General features: G+C 49.0%; 1 protein-coding gene across 2 annotated transcripts; it reads right to left on the bottom strand.

The window, feature by feature from the left end:
• Positions 1–7,205: 7,205 nt before the first annotated feature.
• Positions 7,206–16,654, bottom strand: LOC131699738 (uncharacterized). Of its 2 annotated transcripts, XM_058997707.1 has the most exons (18): positions 16,384–16,654; positions 16,046–16,204; positions 15,258–15,376; positions 14,630–14,807; positions 13,966–14,099; positions 13,155–13,314; positions 12,532–12,650; positions 11,956–12,175; positions 11,424–11,545; positions 11,092–11,197; positions 9,670–9,792; positions 9,325–9,497; positions 9,079–9,176; positions 8,819–8,946; positions 8,455–8,635; positions 8,219–8,354; positions 7,761–7,836; positions 7,206–7,368 (listed from the first exon to the last, which is right to left on the bottom strand). In XM_058997707.1, exons 1-18 carry the CDS (start codon positions 16,637–16,639, stop codon positions 7,283–7,285), a joined length of 2,574 nt encoding a protein of 857 aa, XP_058853690.1. In that variant the 5' UTR covers positions 16,640–16,654; the 3' UTR covers positions 7,206–7,282. The 2 variants fall into 2 exon arrangements, with proteins under 2 accessions (XP_058853690.1, XP_058853691.1); XM_058997708.1 differs by lacking the exon at positions 9,670–9,792.
• Between the last annotated feature and the right edge of the window lie 1,167 nt (positions 16,655–17,821).

The raw sequence follows: 17,821 nt of genomic DNA, 5'->3' as shown, positions 1-17,821 counted from the left end.
GAGGAAAGGAAGATAGCGATGGAGACGAGGATACCGCCACTGTCAGGCAGGCCACGCCTGTAAGACGCTGCTGGAACTGCGGAAGCCCGAGTCACCTGCATGCACAATGCCGCCGCCGCCGTTACCCAGTACCGTCTGAACAAGAGACGTCGTCGTCGGGAAACGAAAAAGGAGCGGCGTAAACGGGGGACCGCCGCTCCTTCACCTTCCTTCCCCCACCCATAGAGACAATGAGAACGACGCGGTGGATCTGGTGGGCCGTGTTGGCCAGGGCAACAGTCTGCATGCACCCTGCCTCCTAAATGGGGTGCAGTGCAAGGCCTTGGTCGACACGGGCTCCACCATCTCCATCCTGCGGCCCGGGGTCCTCCCCAGAGAAAGTGACGGATGGCTGGGAGGCTGGACGCCCACCAAGGTTCACCTCCGCACTGTCACCGGCCAGGTCGCGTCAATGCTGGGATGACGGCGTCTGGAGATCCAGCTCGGAGACTGCACGATCCAACACGAATTCTGGCTGGCGGAGATACAGGATCGCTGCATTCTGGGCGTGGACCTCCTGAACAAAGCAGGAGCTACCATCGACTTGGCTGAGGGAACCCTGTGCCTTGGCCAGAGCCAACTGCGCCTGATTCCGGGTCGGGAGAAGGAAGGGGAGCAACGCCGCACCAGAACCACCGTGCGGCATAGCCAGACGAGGGAGGTTCGTCGGACGCGGGGGGGCAGGACCCGGCCTCTCCCAGAAGCAGAGGACAGGACATCGGCGACAGAGTTTGCAAGGGCTTCAACTGTCTCCGCCCCTTCCCCTGCAGAACGTTCATCGCCCCCCGCAACCCCAACCGGTGGAACACAGGACTGCAGGACAACTGATGCGGTGAAAGCGCTGTGGCAGAGGAGTAAGGAGGGTCTATCTCAGGGCCAGCGGGACCAGTTATGGGAACTATTAAGGGGGTACTTGGACATTTTTGCTGCAAACATAGAGGACTGTGGGCGGACTGGATTAGTTCAGCACAGCATTAACACGGGAGACGCGGCTCCGATCCGGGAGCGGCCACGGCGGCTACCCTTGGCAAAGCGGGAAGCGGCCGAGGGCATGATTCTGGAAATGGCCGCTGCCGGGGTAATTGAACCGTCGGCTAGCCCCTGGGCCGCGCCAGCCCAGCTGGTAAAAAAGAAAGACGGGTCACTGCGGTTCTGTGTGGATTATCGCAAACTGAATGCAGTGACCCACAAGGACTCGTACCCCCTCCCCAGAATCGATGAAGCTCTGGACTACATCGCGGGCTCCCGCTGGTTCAGCTCCCTCGACCTGCGCAGCGGATACTGGCAGGTTGAGCTGGCCCCTGAGGCACAACAGAAAACTGCATTCTCCATTGGCCAGGGTCTGTGGCAGTTTTCAGTGATGCCCTTTGGACTGTGCAGTGCCCCAGCAACGTTCGAGCGCCTGATGGAGCGGGTGCTCGCCGGAGTTCCACGGACCCATTGTGTTGTATACCTGGATGACTTACTGGTGCACGCCACAACCTTTTCGGCGGCACTGCAGAACTTGCGGACTGTGTTCGAGCGCATCCGTGGAGCTGGCTTGAAACTCCACCCTGGGAAGTGCAACCTGCTGAGAAGAGAAACACACTTCCTCGGACACGTTGTCGGGGCAGACGGCATTGCCACAGACCCTGCTAAAATGACTGCTGTAAAGGACTGGCCGGTCCCCAGGACTGTGACGGAGGTGCGTAGCTTTCTGGGCCTGGCGTCTTATTACCGCCGCTTTGTGAAGGACTTTGCTCAGATCGCCAGGCCCCTGCACCGCCTGACCGAGAAAGGGGGCCGGTTCAGCTGGGACACCGACTGCGCAGCTACCTTTGGGGAATTGCGAGAGGCCCTTGTGAAGGCCCCAGTCTTGGCGTTCCCTGATCCCCAAAAACCGTTCGGACAGCCCGAAGGACAGGTGATAGAGACACTGCAAGGGTATGACTACTCCGTCCAGCACCAGGCTGGCCACCTACACAATAATGCAGATGCCCTGTCCCGTCGCCCCTGCTTCTCTGAGGACTGTAAGCACTGCCATCGGATGAAGGAGCGAGAGGCACAGCGGTCCTTGGAGGAGCAAGTAAGTGCTGCCACTGTAGCTGTGGAGACCCCCCTTGAGTTGCCAGCGGGGGAGATCCAGCGTCAGCAGGGTCTGGACGCTGAGCTGGCACCACTGATCCGCTGGTTATCGGCGGGTCAGCGCCCAGCCAGACGTGCGGTGTCAGCCCTCTCCCCGGAGGTAAAAGCGCTGTTGGCGCAATGGGAATGTTTGAGCCTCTGGGAAAGTGTGCTGTACCGTGCCTGGACAGACCCTGCGACAGGGCGCAAGCGGTTACAAGCAGTGGTTCCTCAAGCTCTCCGAGAGACCGTCCTGCGAGCCGTGCATGGCGGACCAGCCACTGGACACTTCGGCGTTGCCAAGACCCTGGGTCGGCTTCGGGAGCGGTTCTACTGGGGACGGTGCCGACGTGATGTGGAGACTTATGTGCGACGCTGTGACCAGTGCACCGCCCCCGGAAGGGCCCCTTGGACCGCTCTCATGCCCCGCTCCAGCAGTACCAGGTGGGGGCACCATTAGAGCGCGTCGGTGTGGACATCTTAGGGCCGTTTCCACGGACGGAGGGGGGCAACCGGTACGTCCTGGTGGCCATGGATTACTTTACTAAATGGCCCGAGGCGTACGCAGTCCCCGATCAGAGCGCGACTACCTGCGCGGAGGCACTGCTGGAAGGCATGTTCTGCCGGTTTGGGGTTCCCGAGGAGCTACACAGTGACCAGGGGCGTAACTTTGAAGCGCAGGTGTTTGGTGAGGTGTGCAGGCGGCTGGGTATTAAGAAAACCAGGACGACCCCACTACACCCACAGAGCGATGGATTGGTGGAGCGGTTTAACCGCACCCTTGCCACCCAGCTGACCATGTGGACCTCCCAGCACCAGCGTGACTGGGATCAATGCTTGCCCTTGGTCCTAATGGCCTACCGGACTGCAGTGCATGAATCTACAGGGTGCACGCCAGCGGCTCTTATGTTTGGGAGAGAGCTCCGCACCCCAGTGGACCTTGTGTTCGGCCGGCCACCTCAGCTCCACACTCCGGAACCTGCCGGCCCGGAATACCTCCAGCAGCTACAGGACCGATTGGACACTGCCCATGCTTACGCTCGGAAGCACCTCACCTCGGCTGGCCAGCGTCAGAAACGGGCATACGATACTCACTGCAAGGGCCGGGGATTTCAAGCTGGGGAGCAAGTCTGGGTTCACTGCCCCCGGCGAAGAAAGGGACTCTGCCCCAAGCTGGCCAGTAACTGGGAGGGCCCCTGTGTTGTTCTGGAGAGGCTCTCCGAGGTGACTTATCGAGTGCGGCTGCGGACCCGTAGCCGGGCGGTTGTGCTCCACCAAGACCGCTTGGCCCCCTACCGCCCCGGAACAAACTCGGTTGTCCCTGCAGCCAGCGCGGAGGCCAGCTCCCAGGACTGGGAAAGCGCTTCCCCCTTGCAACAACCGAATAGTTCACCAGCTGGTGGCCCAGCTAGGAGCATTCCGGCTCCAGCTGACTCCCAGCCCGCTGCACCTGTGCTCCAGCGCGGCCAGCGTATCCGTCGACCACCCACGGGACTCTCTGACTTTGTGAGACATTAAGTGTTGGGCCGACGGGACGTTCGGCCCTAAGATGGGGGCTGTGTAACGGGCACGGCTGGACTGACTCGCCGTTGCCACCTGTCGGCGAATAGGGCGCTGTGCCCGGAGCCAGTCCCCTACATTTGGTTAATGTGCAGCAGAGGATGCTGGGAGTACGAACTATGGTAGGGGAGAAACGGAATTATTGTTGTTGTGTTTATTTGTTTGTTATTGTAAAAGTTCCAGTACTGTTCTATGCATTTCCCTGTAATTGTTATTACCCTTCCGGTGTTGTTTGTTAAGTATGTGAATGTCACCCTGAGAGGCAGAGTAGTGCTCTGGGGTGGGGAAGGGCTGTGTGTGCGTGTTTGGTTGGTTGGCGCTGACTTGCTGTTAGCTGCTTAATAAACTGCATTACCTAAAAGAGCTATTGTATGCGTGTCTCCATTAATCCCTGTGCTCGCTACAATATGTATCATTTCAAATGGCATTTTACATAGTGCGCGCGCACTATGTGCTTAATTAAACATCTGAGCTAGTCGTCTGTATCAAACTGCCAAGAAATGGGAGGCTTGTTTCCTCCCTTATCGATCATAAACGCACTTAAAAACGTGTGGACTGTAAGTGTTTCACTGAGATCCCATCCTGGGTGGCTACAAACTGGTTGAAAATAAAACCAGATAAAACTGAGGTTTTGTTAATTGGCTCTAAACTAGGTTTAGCAAAGTGTAATCCAGTCCATATCATTTTTGGAGGCAATTCCATTTTAGCTTCCACTAGCGAAGATCCCGGATGTTATCTTGGACCTCACGCTTTCTTATGATTTCTGTATCAGAACAGCGTCTTATCATTTGAGAAATGTTTCCAGATGAAAGCGTGTTCTGGGTATGAGGGATGCAGAGACGGTGACACAGGCATTAATAACCTCTCGTCTTGATTATTGCGATTCTTTGCTTGTTGGTAAACCTGTCACTAAACCTAGAAGGATTCAGCTTGTCCAGAACTCCGCTCCAGTTACCATTATGCAGGTTGAAACATTGGATTCTTAAATCGAATATGAAAACACACTTTTGTGAATGTGCTTTTATGTAATTGGTTGTAACTGGAATGTATTATAAGAACATCATTAAGTTTACAAACGAGAGGAGGCCATTCAGCCCATCTTGCTCGTTTGGTTGTTAGTAGCTTATTGATCCCAGAATCTCATCAAGCAACTTCTTGAAGGATCTCAGGGTGTCAGCTTCAACAACACTACTGGGGAGTTGGTTCCATATCCTCACAATTCTCTGTGTAAAAAAAGTGCCTCCTATTTTCTGTTCTGAATGCCCCTTTATCTAATCTCTATTTGTGACCCCTGGTCCTTGTTTTTTTTTTCAGGTCAAAAAAGTCCCCTGGGTCGACATTGTCTATACCTTTTAGGATTTTGAATGTTTGAATCAGATCGCCGCGTGGTCTTCTTTGTTCAAGACTGAATAGATTGAATTCTTTGAGCCTGTCTGCATACGACATACCTTTTAAACTCGGGATAATTCTGGTTGCTCTTCTTTGCACTCTTTCTAGAGCAGCAATATGCTTTTTGTAACAAGCTGACCAGAACTGAACACAATATTCTAGGTGAGGTCTTACTAATGTATTGTAAAGTTTTAACATTATTTCCCTTGATTTAAATTCAACACTTCTCACAATATATCCGAGCATCTTTGTTGGGGAAGCTATAAAAAAGGCCACATTGTCTAGATGAAGACATTTCTGAGTCAACATAAACTCCTAGGTCTTTTTCATAGTTCCCTTCTTCAATTTCAGTATCTCCCGTATGATATTTATAATGCACATTTTTATTGCCTGCATGCAATACTTTACACTTTTCTCTATTAAATATATATATATATATATATATATATATATATATATATATATAGATAGATAGATAGATATGAGAGCAATATTATGTACATATATGAGAGCTATTTTGTTTTGTGTTTAACTTTGGACAGCGCTGTGGGATGCCATGGCGTGAAGGGAGTGCGCTTTATATTGCATTGTATTTTCATCCCTGGTGTGTGTGTCTGAGTGTGTAGTGGTGGGACGTTGCTTTTTATAGATAATCTGATGAACTGGACTGCTCCTCTGTCCACCAGCAGGGGGCACTCACTCTACATTACCAGCATTTAACTACTCTCTGTTTACAGATGCCCTTCTGGGACTACCAGAGCCCAGCACAGTGTCCATGAGTACTGTAATCTACAAGCACGACCAGAGCCCAGCACAGTGTCCAGGAGTACTGTAATCTACAAGCACGACCAGAGCCCAGCACAGTGTCCAGGAGTACTGTAATCTACAAGCACGACCAGAGCCCAGCACAGTGTCCAGGAGTACTGTAATCTACAAGCACGACCAGAGCCCAGCACAGTGTCCAGGAGTACTGTAATCTACAAGCACGACCAGAGCCCAGCACAGTGTCCAGGAGTACTGTAATCTACAAGCACGACCAAAGCCCAGCACAGTGTCCAGGAGTATTGTAATCTCCATGCATGACCAGGTCACCCTACACTGCTGTTTATACCTTTAAAAGCAAGTCCTGGCCATTTCACAGACACACCATCCAGTTAAATATTACATCAAACCCTGGAGGTTCACACACTTACTCACTCTCTGCCTCTCTCGCTTTACTTCCTGCTGTCGGTCTTCAAATGCGCAAATCAAAATTTTTGTTCTGCAGTTTATTTTGTAGACACCTTTATTGAAGCAGACTTGCAGGTGTTACAGGGCAGTACAGGGTTACAATGCAAGCTTCATATTTAAATAGTGTTGTTTACAGTTAGTGCAATAATACTACTAGACTACAGTGTGAACTAGGATGCAGTTATATCAACAATGACATTAGTAATGGAATAGAGCATTAGCTGAGGATCCAGTAACATGGTGCTGAGGTCAGGTAAGTCCAGTGCATAATAAGAGGGGTAGATCAACAAGGGCAGTCTGAACAGGTGGGTCTGAGAGGCAGCAAGCAAGAACAAGCATCTTAAATTGAATCCCAGCACAGACAGAGTGAAGCAGAGGTAGCATGAGAGGAGGAAGGCTGAGAGAACAGAAGACAAGCAGCAGAGTTTTGAATAAGATGAAGAGGAAAAGGAGAGAGGAGTCCAATCTGGAGAGTACAAGAGCTTGGACCAGGAATTGGGTGGAATACAACAGTAAGAAAAGGACAGATATGGTAGATGCTACATACAAAGAAAGCAATTGTGTCAGGAAAGATGTGTTGAGAGAAGGGTCAAGAGCAACACCTAGATTTTCAGAGAGAGTGACAGTCGAGAGATACCGAGACGTCAGAGGGAGAGGAAGCAAAGGTCAGATTTAGAGAGGCCGAGTTAAAGTTGAGATAGCAGCCCCATACAAGGGTGCCATGCATTCAAAAGGTTACATTTGTTCACATGCATTTGTCATACTTTGTGAACCCCTATAAATTGTAGACTTAATTCTATTTGCCCCCAGTTTGGCAGCTCCAGACTGTTTTGCAGGTGTGGAGGTGGAGAGAGTGTTACAATGAAGACACAGCACAGAAGAGATGGGTTTGTTCTCTTTATTTGAAATGGTTACTGTAGTCTTAGGGCTGAGTTTCCTGCCTGGGCTCTGAGCTCCTTCACTAGGCTCCCTCCAGCATCACCCTCCCTGGGCAGGGATTACCAGCACAGCGCAGTCTCATACTGGGGTCGACCGAGATGGGAGTGTCTGAAGGAGGAGTTACAAGAGGCACAGTGCTGGGGTCAGAATACAGCATGCTGGGACAATCAGAAGCAACAATGTACCAGAGTGAAGTACAAGCCAATAGAACTGCTGTTCAATAGTGTGACGCACTAGATAGCAAGTACAAAATCACTACAGTAAAACCCATGCAGTTCAAAAATGCATCAGCAGCGCAGCTCAAATACAACACATGTATCTGAAATATTAGAACTATGGATAAAGGTAATGCATGTGTACTTCCACAATTACCAGCTATTATGCAAAACACACAAGACAGTGTTCCCCCTTAATTCTCACACACGTGTGAACCCAATCAACAGAATCCTGAGTCAACGCTGGTCCTTTTCTAGAAGGATTTGATCCATTGTGCAACTCACCTCTCCCATCAAAGCAACCCTCATTGCAGCGGCGCTGGTCTGGAGAACAGACTTCAGTGGAGCACATGAAGGAGATCTGAGATACACGGGAGGAGAGACTTGGTCAAAGCATATGGCACTGAATTTCACAGGGATGGAAAGAACTCCCATTGCCAGCAGCATCACCCATTCCAGGTTTTACTACAAGCTTGATCAGCCAGAGTGTAGAAGCAACAAGCTCAGGTGTACGATTAAACCAATAGCAAAACCAGGAATGGACCCAACTGCTCTGGAGGATTTCCATCCGTGTCTTCAACTACAACAGAGATCGAAAATGCAGAAGACAGAAAGACTGAGAGTCCAAATGCTTGTCATGGAATTTCCACTGAAGACACTGGCAGTTGAGCGTTGTTACTGATGCAATACAGACCCGTGCAGAGCCAGGTCAGTCTGCAGCACCCCATTAATACCCCACCCACCTCCTCGTCCAGGGCTAGCCCACTGCTCAGGAACTGGAATGTTCGGAGACTGAAGCGTCGTCTCAATTTGGAGTGGGGGGGCTGGCCGTCCACGTGCAGAGACGCAGAGCTGCCGTAATCCAGGACATTTGGACAACTGAGGGACAGAGACATCCAATCAGAAGCGGTATAGGGTTAAAAAAGGCTTATGGCAGACTGACAGGACCTCAGAACATGTGTGTGATGGTCAGACTCACCCCTGGTACAGCAGCACCCACACAGCACTGGAGGAGCGTGGGTAAGCAATGCAGTAGTGCACCAGCAGAACCAGGCTGGGGTCAGTGGGGTTGATCAGACGCAGCTCAAGGTAAACTCTGCTCCCCAGGAGGAGACTCACGGGCAGGCTGGAGGAGGGGTAGAACTGGGAGAAGGTCCCATCTGAGGAGAGAGAGAGAGACTTTCAGCATCCTATTAAGCGAGACATGGGGGTAGAAGCGGCTGGATCTCAGTTCTGGAGGACAGATTTATTACATGCATTGAAATGGAGCGTTTGATAACTTTGTATTTGGTTTATAATAACTGAAGAGATGGATAGATACACCTCCAGGTGGCATGTCTCACCTTTAGCAATCTGTAACTGCACCTGAAACACCCCCAGGTGAGGGGCAGGGCGGAGGTCTGTGGGGGTCTTCACCAGGAACCCAGTGCTGGCCACGTTCCCTTTAGAATAACGACATTCCACAAGGAGACTAGGGGTAGAAAGAGTGGAGCACTGAATACAGTATAGCAGAAGGACTGTGTGATCCACACCATTACTAGAGGCTCCATCTAAAAAGCAATGTATACCTGCGATAAGGGCAGAGCTCTGGCTATATACTTGCCTAAAGGGACTGTCGCTGGTTACGAGCCCGTAGGTCCACTGCCTGCGTTGGATCAAGCTCTGCACCTCAGCCAGGTAGACTCTAGTCTCCCCCACAACCTGCACACAGAGGGTTACAATCCAGTGCATCACGTCACTGGTCCAATTAAATGTACGTGGCCAAAACTAATTACAGCCATTTGATATGTCATGCATCAAAAGGGTCAATTCTGAAATGCTCCATTCAAACTTCTGAACAGGAACTCACAAAGGTGCGGGTCCCACAGCCAGTGACTGGGAATTTGAAGATGGCATAGTCTGGAGTGCAGAGAACTGGGAGGCAGGACTGGTCCCCAGCGAGCGCCAGACTGGCAGGGTTGACCTCAGGATTGAAAGACTTGCGGTAAACAGCAAACACAAACTGCTCGTCTGCCGTGCACACTGAGGAGAGAGAGAGAGATTGAATCCAATACAGGCTTTTAAACAGCCAAGAATGACCATGAACCCACTAGCAGCCCAGGCTTACTGCATTCATTGCAAAGGACAGAGGTGCACGACACCAATGGATGCAAGAGGAAATCAGTCTATTGGAGGAGAGGAACGGGGTGCTTACTCTCTAGAGGGTAGAAGCAGCGGCGGGTTTTGGGGTTCATGCAGCAGCCTCTAGCCCGGCACAGCGCTGGAGAGAGCTTAGAGGGGCCACAGGGAAGCTGCTGCTCAGCTGGGATCAGACAGCCTGCAGGAAATGACAGGGAAGCAGATTTACCATTCAGCGTGAAGAGACAGCGGCTTGGGTTTGTATGGATTGCTGCTTGGAAGAGTAAAGGCTGCTACACACCAGGCGCAACTGCAGGGATTAATAAAACCTATACTTGAGATGTATCACACCACAGGAAACACGAAATAGAACAGCTGCCATGCACGCGGTCCAGCAGGGTGAAGCAGTCTCCAGAATGACAGAGGAAACACCCAGAGCTTTGTGACAAGGACCGCAATAAGATTAAGACTATGGGAGTCCATTTCAAAAGGCACTGGATAAGCCTGGTATGTGCGACTTATTGTCACCCATGTTGAAATAGTGTCAGAGAAGACTCAATTTCAACATCATGATTATGTACCAGTCTTGATCATTGTTTTGTCAATAGCAATTAGCTGGACAGATCAGCCAGTTCTCCAACTGGTCACATCACTTCTGGTGATACCACTGCCAATCTGGTGTGGGGCAGCCTCAAGTGTGTCACTCCCTCCACACCCCCAGAATCTGATACTCTTAGGTTGTGCTGAAGGTCCTGCAACATGATCAACCAATAAAAGACCTGCATTCTGTGGTAGTCCAAGCACAAGTGAGCAGAGGAGGGACAAACAGTTGAAGGCATTCTGCCAGGTCTGAAGTAATTTTAACCAATGGGAGTGTCAGATGTGCCCCTTGTTACGCAGGTGGCTAATCATTGAGGCAGGACATATGCAAGGCTAAGCAGTGCAAGAAAAGCTCAATTTTGTGCAAGAGATTAGAGGCAGTTCATTACATTGATAACGTTAAAATATCAAACAGAGATGTGCTCAGCCACTGAAGGAGGAATACAGAATGGACTGTGTACAAGCAGTGTGGAGAGTCACTTGACATTAGCTATTCATAAAGCTCCAGCCGCAAAAGAAAGCTACCCAATGCATCCATCTACTCCGCTTACTCAAAGCTTGGTTTCTTTTCTGTATTCAGAATGTTTATAGGTTGCAGTTTTTGTATCAAAACTGCACTACACGAATTACAAGGTTACAAAACAATTACATTAAAAAAACGCTTGCTGTTCTCTCTTCCCCCCCCCTCCATGACCATATAAAACTGTTACTGTGTGGTGGGGGCAGGTGTTGACTCTGATACCCCAGTGGATTGTCACTGCACACCACTGGGTTTTGCTACGAGTTTAATAACACACCCAAGCTTGTTAACTAGATCCTGGGGATAATCAAGCTCTGATCAAAAGCTGGAATAGGTGAAATTCCTGTGCAATGGGAGGAGGGAGTTCATTAAACCCACCTTCTTGGGGGATGGGATTTGGGGGTACAGGGCAGGAAGATACCGTCACCTCCCTCTGGCGAGAGGAGTAGGGGGTGAAGAGCACCGTCAGGACATACCAGTTATTCTAGAACACAAGGAGGGAGAGTGGAGACATTGGCACAATAGAAAACACATCCAGCAACACAAATGGATTGACACACACTAGCCCTGCTGCACCCAGTCCTGGCTTTCAGAACTCCACCTTGTTCAGGTATTTTATTGAAAAGGTCAAGCAGACCCCTGGTAAGCCTGCTCTGAACCCAAGGACTGGATGCAGAGTCCAGCCATTCACGAGTTGGGCAGGCTCTTACCAAGGTCTTGACATGGCAGGCTGTGTAAGACACTGTGAAGACAGTCTTTCCATCCTTCTCCTCTAGAGTGTAGCCACAAGCACTTGGTGCAGACTGCACCCCAACCAGATTATTGGAGTCATCTACAAAAAGATCAAAACAAAGCCTGGGTTAGGGCCATCCATCACCCATTGCCACGGTTCTGAATATAATCATAGCATCAGTAACAAAGCCTCGATCTACAGCCACTGCATGCAGCAGACTGCCTCCATGCAGCCCCAGATACAGACACTCAATAGCTTGTGCCAAAGTTCCTGAACAAGTTTATTGGACCAGCTGTTCTCTACATGTGTTTCACACTAACATTTTTACACAGCAAGCTTCCATACACCCCCCAGGTACAGATAGTCAATAGGTTTATAAAATCAGCATTACAATAAACCAAGACAAAAGCATGAAGACTCTCAGCAGCTCAAGATAGAATGAGTCTCAATTTGCAACTGCTCAAATGACAATCATGGCTTTGACAGTCAAAAGCCAGCCCCAGACTCACCCTTGACTTTGACCAGATCGAGGGGACCGGCAGGCAGCAGCACCGTCATGCACCCCTCACTGCAGGAGACCGAGACACCAGCAGGGTGGGGAGGGAGAGAGGGAGGAGGGAGGATCTCACGCTTAGCCAAGACACGGCACTTCATATGCCTCAAGCGAGTCACCTCGTTTACATCAGAGAACGAAACGGACAGCGAGTAATGGACATGGCCGTCAATGTTCTACAAAGAGAAATAAGGGTTACACACACGTCCCCACAAAAATGCATGGTTTACCATTGCCAAGAACTAGGCTCAGTGAAAGCATGGCATGATCATCCATTACCACACTTTAGCATGCTTTCACTGGGAAACTGAAGGGTTAGTTTTACCCTGCTCTGGTTTTTTTGTATACCGTTCCTAATGCTTCACACATGCTTTCACTGTACTGTCACACTGCTGTGCTGTTACTGTGGGCAAGACAAATATGCAGGAATTGCACAGGTGTGCCAAGTTCAACTACATTGTAAATGACAGGTCCAATAGTAATTGACTAGGTCTGAAGGGGTCCCTGCTTGCTCACTCACAGACAGCCTCACCTGTTTCAGCACATCACAAGCATCGTAAGGAGCCATAAAGTAGTTCTTCCCAATCCCCTGGACCAGCCCATAGCCACAGCTGCCATTGGCCTTCACAGCAACCAGGTTGTTCTTCCCATCTACAAGGACAGGAGGAGGTGGGTATAGCTACAGCACTCATGCCATTGGGAGGGTAACTTGCCAATGGATCTACTGTGATTTATGCAAGTACAATTAAGGATCCAATACTAGTCTCACTAGGAGTTGAATAAGACACCCCTGAGCTGGATACCTACACTGTGGCGAATGAAGCTCATAGTAACTACTATGCAATAGGAGTCTTGCTGCACTCCCTGCAACATGATCACTGACCCCCATCCACCCCCTTTAGGAGGAGTGCTGACCATCTCTAAAATCCATTCCAACTCTTATAAGCTTTGACACCAGGGCTGGAAATAACACTCCCATCGCATAGCAGTTTCAGCTATTCCTGGTGTCACTAGGAGTTTAAGACATGTGAACTTGTTCCCTATACACAGTGGCTAATCAAGCTCTTGGTAAAGCCTGGAATGGGTACACTACTATTGCATTCATGATTAAGAGCAAGAGGCTTTACAAACCAGCCCCTCCCACTGCAGACTCACCCAGGATGAAGACCTGGTCTAGTGGCCCCTCTGGAAGATCTGTACTCATGCTGGAGGGGCCACAGACAGCAGGGGGTTCGAATGGGAGACACCCCTGCTCTATGGAGCCTGGCCGTCCCTCTGCGTCCTTGTACGTCACATGGAAGACCAGGGTATTGTTCTAGGAGGAAGACAGGTTAGAATAGCGACAGACATCGATCATGCACCAGATTTGCCAAAGACTAGATTAAGCTACAATTGCAGACTTTACCACTGCGAAAGCACAGAGGTTAGTTTAACTGTTAGTTTCTACAATTGCTGTAGTAAATTGTAACATTTAATAGTCAGTCCTGATTTGGAGGACAGGCTTCACTTTGTCATCGAGTATTTAACTCATCTACCCGTTTTATTTTAACATTGATACTGTAATTGTTAGCCATAAACACCGAAAGGTACCAAATTACAAATACAACTTCTTGTGTTCAGATACTTCAACTACATGTTGATACTTAATGGATTAAGGGCAATTCTGTGAATTAGTGAAGCATCTTTCTACCTCAAATCTTGTGCAATTGCCTTCCTGAATGGCCCCAGCTATAAGGCCTGCAGGGCCGAGTGCTGTTCAGTGGCTGCTCCTATAAAACACCTGAAGTGAATTCCCTCCCTTGGAGTTCAAGGGTGTTGCAGAAAACAGCTTGAAACATTGGAGTCAATATCCCAGTCAAGGGAAAATGTATCCTTGTTACGCTTCAGCAAGGGGTTTTATGCCAATAGCCGCTGGTCCTCGGTTGAGATTATTGAAGGACAGTCAGTGCACGCTTTGACCTTGTACCTGTGTTTGAAGAGGACAGCCTTCATCCTTGGCATAGTAAGAGATTGTGAGCACATTCATCCCGTCTCCCTTCATCAGGTAGAAAGCACATTCATCTGGGGCGTCTTTGATCAGCATCTCCAAACCAGACCGGTCTGAGAACACACACAATATGAGAAGCAATATCAAGCTTCATGCAAATGTGAAATACTAGAAGTCACTGTGTATTAAAAGGAGTCAAGATATGATATTGCAATAGGTGTATATAGTTTGTATCGCGATACAAGACCACAGCATAGCTCACTACTCAATCTACAGCTCCCAGCATCACTCACCATTGCTGCAGGTGCATAAGCATGATGGGAGCTGTAGTTCTAGCCAGGGCCAGACAATCATGGTGTCTACACAATGTAAAGAGAGAGGTCTGGATGGTTGGACACAAGCTATGAAGGGTGTGTTATAGCTGCTAGGATCACACCACTATCCCAGTCTCAATGTAACAATAGCCACTAAATGATCATTTGATCTCATTAGGCATCTACAAGTAGCCCATCACATTGATACAGATCGTACCACACCTTCATATCGATACGGTCGTGACATTAGTGTCTTGTTGCAGCCCTTGTGTTCAGATTCAGGAAGAACACTAGACATGCAGAACAGCATTTGACAATCATGGTCTCACCTATGATTGTGACCTCCTCTAGGGGTCCCTCTGGCAGTTCAAAGGTCACAGTGGTGACCCCACAGGCTGCGCTGGGGAGAGATTTGGGGGTGCTCTGTGGACACCTCATCACCAGCCCTGCACCCCCTGTCCTTGCGAAGAACACGGTGAGCACAAAGGAGGAGATCCCGTTGATTTCCTAAAAGGAACAAGACAGTAACACCAGGGGTGGCCAATACTGCTATCAAAGAAGTCTGGAATGGTGAGGTATTAACCCAGCGAGTACAACATTTCTGAGAACAAACACAAGCTGTATTTATGCAATCTGACACTACACCAACTTCACTTTTGCAGCTAGTTAGAATTAGAGGTATTAGCCAGTTAAAACCACAAGACACTTCATGGGTTAACCAGAAAGCATTCATTACTCAATGCGGTCCCTCCGTTCCCACAATTGAGAAATCGGTCTGACCAATACAGAACCAGTCCATTTGATGTACTCTACCTGCTATTGCTACCCAACATTGTAGCCAATTATTAAAAGAGCATTTATTTATTAAATTATTTCTAGTGATTGAGGAGCATCCTGTCGGATCCAGAGTCTCTGAATTCTCCAAACCCACAGTAAAAAGGAGTTGAAGCAACTTACCTGTATCTTCACGTTGCAGCCCTTGAATGACGTCGTGAACAAGCTGTAGCCCCCACTAAACGTCACGCTGTACTTGCAAAACCCGGCCAGGCTCGCCACTGGAAGGAGGCGATTCTTCACTAAAAGAAATATAGTAACATCGTGCGAGGTCATCCATCACGGGGTGTGGTACACATTAAAACGTGGTACACTGTGCTGCGCTTGCCCGGCCACGCACAAATGATTTTAGCTCAACTACGACCATCTGAAATGGGCATGTTGTAACTGGTGATGAACAAACTGGGTTATCTAACACTGTAAACCTGTATGATAGTGTCTTGTTTGTAGTGATGTGTGCAGTAGTCGATCACAGCGTATCATTTTCTGGCGTTAGACGGGTACGCGCACCACATTCTGACGATGAAACACTTTGTCGCTACACCGGGACCACGTGCCCGAAGTTTAAAGTAAACATGCGATTTATTTCCATCTAGTAGCAGGACGGAGGCGGGTCTATTAAACACAGACCAGATTCAAACAAGACAAGAGGGAATGCTGTAATCTGAAATGCATGTTCCAGGATTTGCCAGGTTTCAATATTTGCTCGATTCAAGGAAGTACAACAAACATTAAAACAGACGTCAAATATCCAGCTAATATTTTGCTGTTATTTAGAATAAAATTACTTTCTTGGTCAACTAACTACACAGCATTTTAATTGTAAGACCCACACGCACCATTTAGTTCTGTATTCCAGTCATACATAAACCAGTAATATATATGTGTGTGTTGTATGGAGTCGCCCTCACCTCGCACACGGAGCGCCTTCACGCCAGTGCCGGGTAGCTTGAGTGTCATTCTATCCTCGTAGCAGATTAATCCGGGATCCTCCGGTTTAAGAGCCGGGCCGGTGGAGGCTGTCTCGCCGCCGTCATCATCCTCGCTTGGGCTGTTAGTGTGGAAGGAGTCTAGCGGGAGGAACGAGAGGAAGCAAAGTTAACCGGTAGAGAATCACTGCAGAAGGACGCCCCGTGTCTATCTGTTTGTAACGAAGGCACTGTGCAGTGCAGGTGGAACTGAGCACATTTAAAAACAAACTGACAGAGAAAAACAAACAAAAAAGTAAGCCTCCTTTCTGACGCCTCACCGAGGTTGGGAGTCGCATTCCCAGGCTGCAGCAGCGGGGTCTCCCCGGTCCAAGACAAGGCGGCCCGGCCGAATCCAAGCAGCAAGCACGCCACAAGTAAGCAAGGCGGCAGCATCATCATCCTCTGCCCGCTCCGACACATTGGTGTTGTTTTCCCGCAGCCACTTGTCGCTCCAGTCCCTGCAGTCAGGCTGTATCCTCGCTTACTGCGCTCTGGGGGTTTATAAGAGGTGTCGAGACCGCGCGAGGGCTTCATTGACGCTCCAATCGGGTTCCACGCGCCATCATTCTCACGCGGGGTTTTTTTTTTGGAAAGGTAAACTCGCACACCGAGACTTTTTAAAACCCAACTTTAACGTGAAGCTGCCCAGTTGTTAATATTTTCACAGCCTTTGCTTTAACTGTGACGCCTACATCCTTTGTGGTAATCGATGCAATATCCCATATGCGCGTGTAGTAAACGAGGATGAGAGGGCAAGCGTGCTTCATTCACCCTTCAAACCAGCTGTGAAGCGCACACATTATTTAGAGGATTTAGAACCGGGTTGCAACAAAGACCAGGAGTGGAATAGCCCTCCGGGGCCATGATTGGACACACCTGTGTTATGCCACTGCCATAACTTGTGTAATAAAGTACGAGTCCCTTTCCCTTTGAAATGAATGTTTTGCTATTCTTCCCCATTGTTTTAACACTTAGAAGAATGAAAAGAAAATGATGAACACAGTTGATTAAGTTTAATTTGCAACATGTTATATGCAATTAAAATAGTCCCTTTGTCTGTGTTACGTTTATAGACGATGCCAGTTGTAGAGCAACTTGCAGAACAGAAATACAGGTGGAGTCGCCCGGCCGACAAATCAAACCACACACACACGTGATGCTAACAGTGCCGCTGGGGATGCTTATCATATGATATGTATCATTTCAAATGGCATTTTACATAGTGCGCGCGCACTATGTGCTTAATTAAACATCTGAGCTAGTCGTCTGTATCAAACTGCCAAGAAATGGGAGGCTTGTTTCCTCCCTTATCGTTCACAAACGCAATTAAAAACGTGTGGACTGCAAGTGTTTCACTGAGATCCCATCCTGGGTGGCTACAAACTAGGTTTAGCAAAGTGTAATCCAGTCCATATCATTTTTGGAGGCAATTCCATTTTAGCTTCCACTAGCGAAGACCCCGGATGTTATCTTGGACCTCACGCTTTCTTATGATTTCTGTATCAGAACAGCGTCTTATCATTTGAGAAATGTTTCCAGATGAAAGCGTGTTCTGGGTATGAGGGATGCAGAGACGGTGACACAGGCATTAATAACCTCTCGTCTTGATTATTGCGATTCTTTGCTTGTTGGTAAACCTGTCACTAAACCTAGAAGGATTCAGCTTGTCCAGAACTCTGCTCCAGTTACCATTATGCAGGTTGAAACATTGGATTC

Source organism: Acipenser ruthenus, chromosome 23, assembly GCF_902713425.1.
Source record: "Acipenser ruthenus chromosome 23, fAciRut3.2 maternal haplotype, whole genome shotgun sequence".
In the NCBI taxonomy this organism is placed as follows: Eukaryota; Metazoa; Chordata; class Actinopteri; order Acipenseriformes; family Acipenseridae; genus Acipenser; species Acipenser ruthenus.
This window is presented reverse-complemented; position numbering and strand designations above follow the sequence as displayed.

Coding starts and splice junctions, on each gene's coding strand:
- LOC131699738 (XM_058997707.1), bottom strand. CDS start 16,639: ATGAAGCCCTCGCGCGGTCTCGACACCTCTTATAAACCCCCAGAGCGC. Junction 15,377..16,045: donor GAAGGCGCTCCGTGTGCGAG/GTGAGGGCGACT, acceptor TATTTCTTTTAG/TGAAGAATCGCCTCCTTCCA. Junction 8,355..8,454: donor TGGGTGCTGCTGTACCAGGG/GTGAGTCTGACC, acceptor TCTGTCCCTCAG/TTGTCCAAATGTCCTGGATT.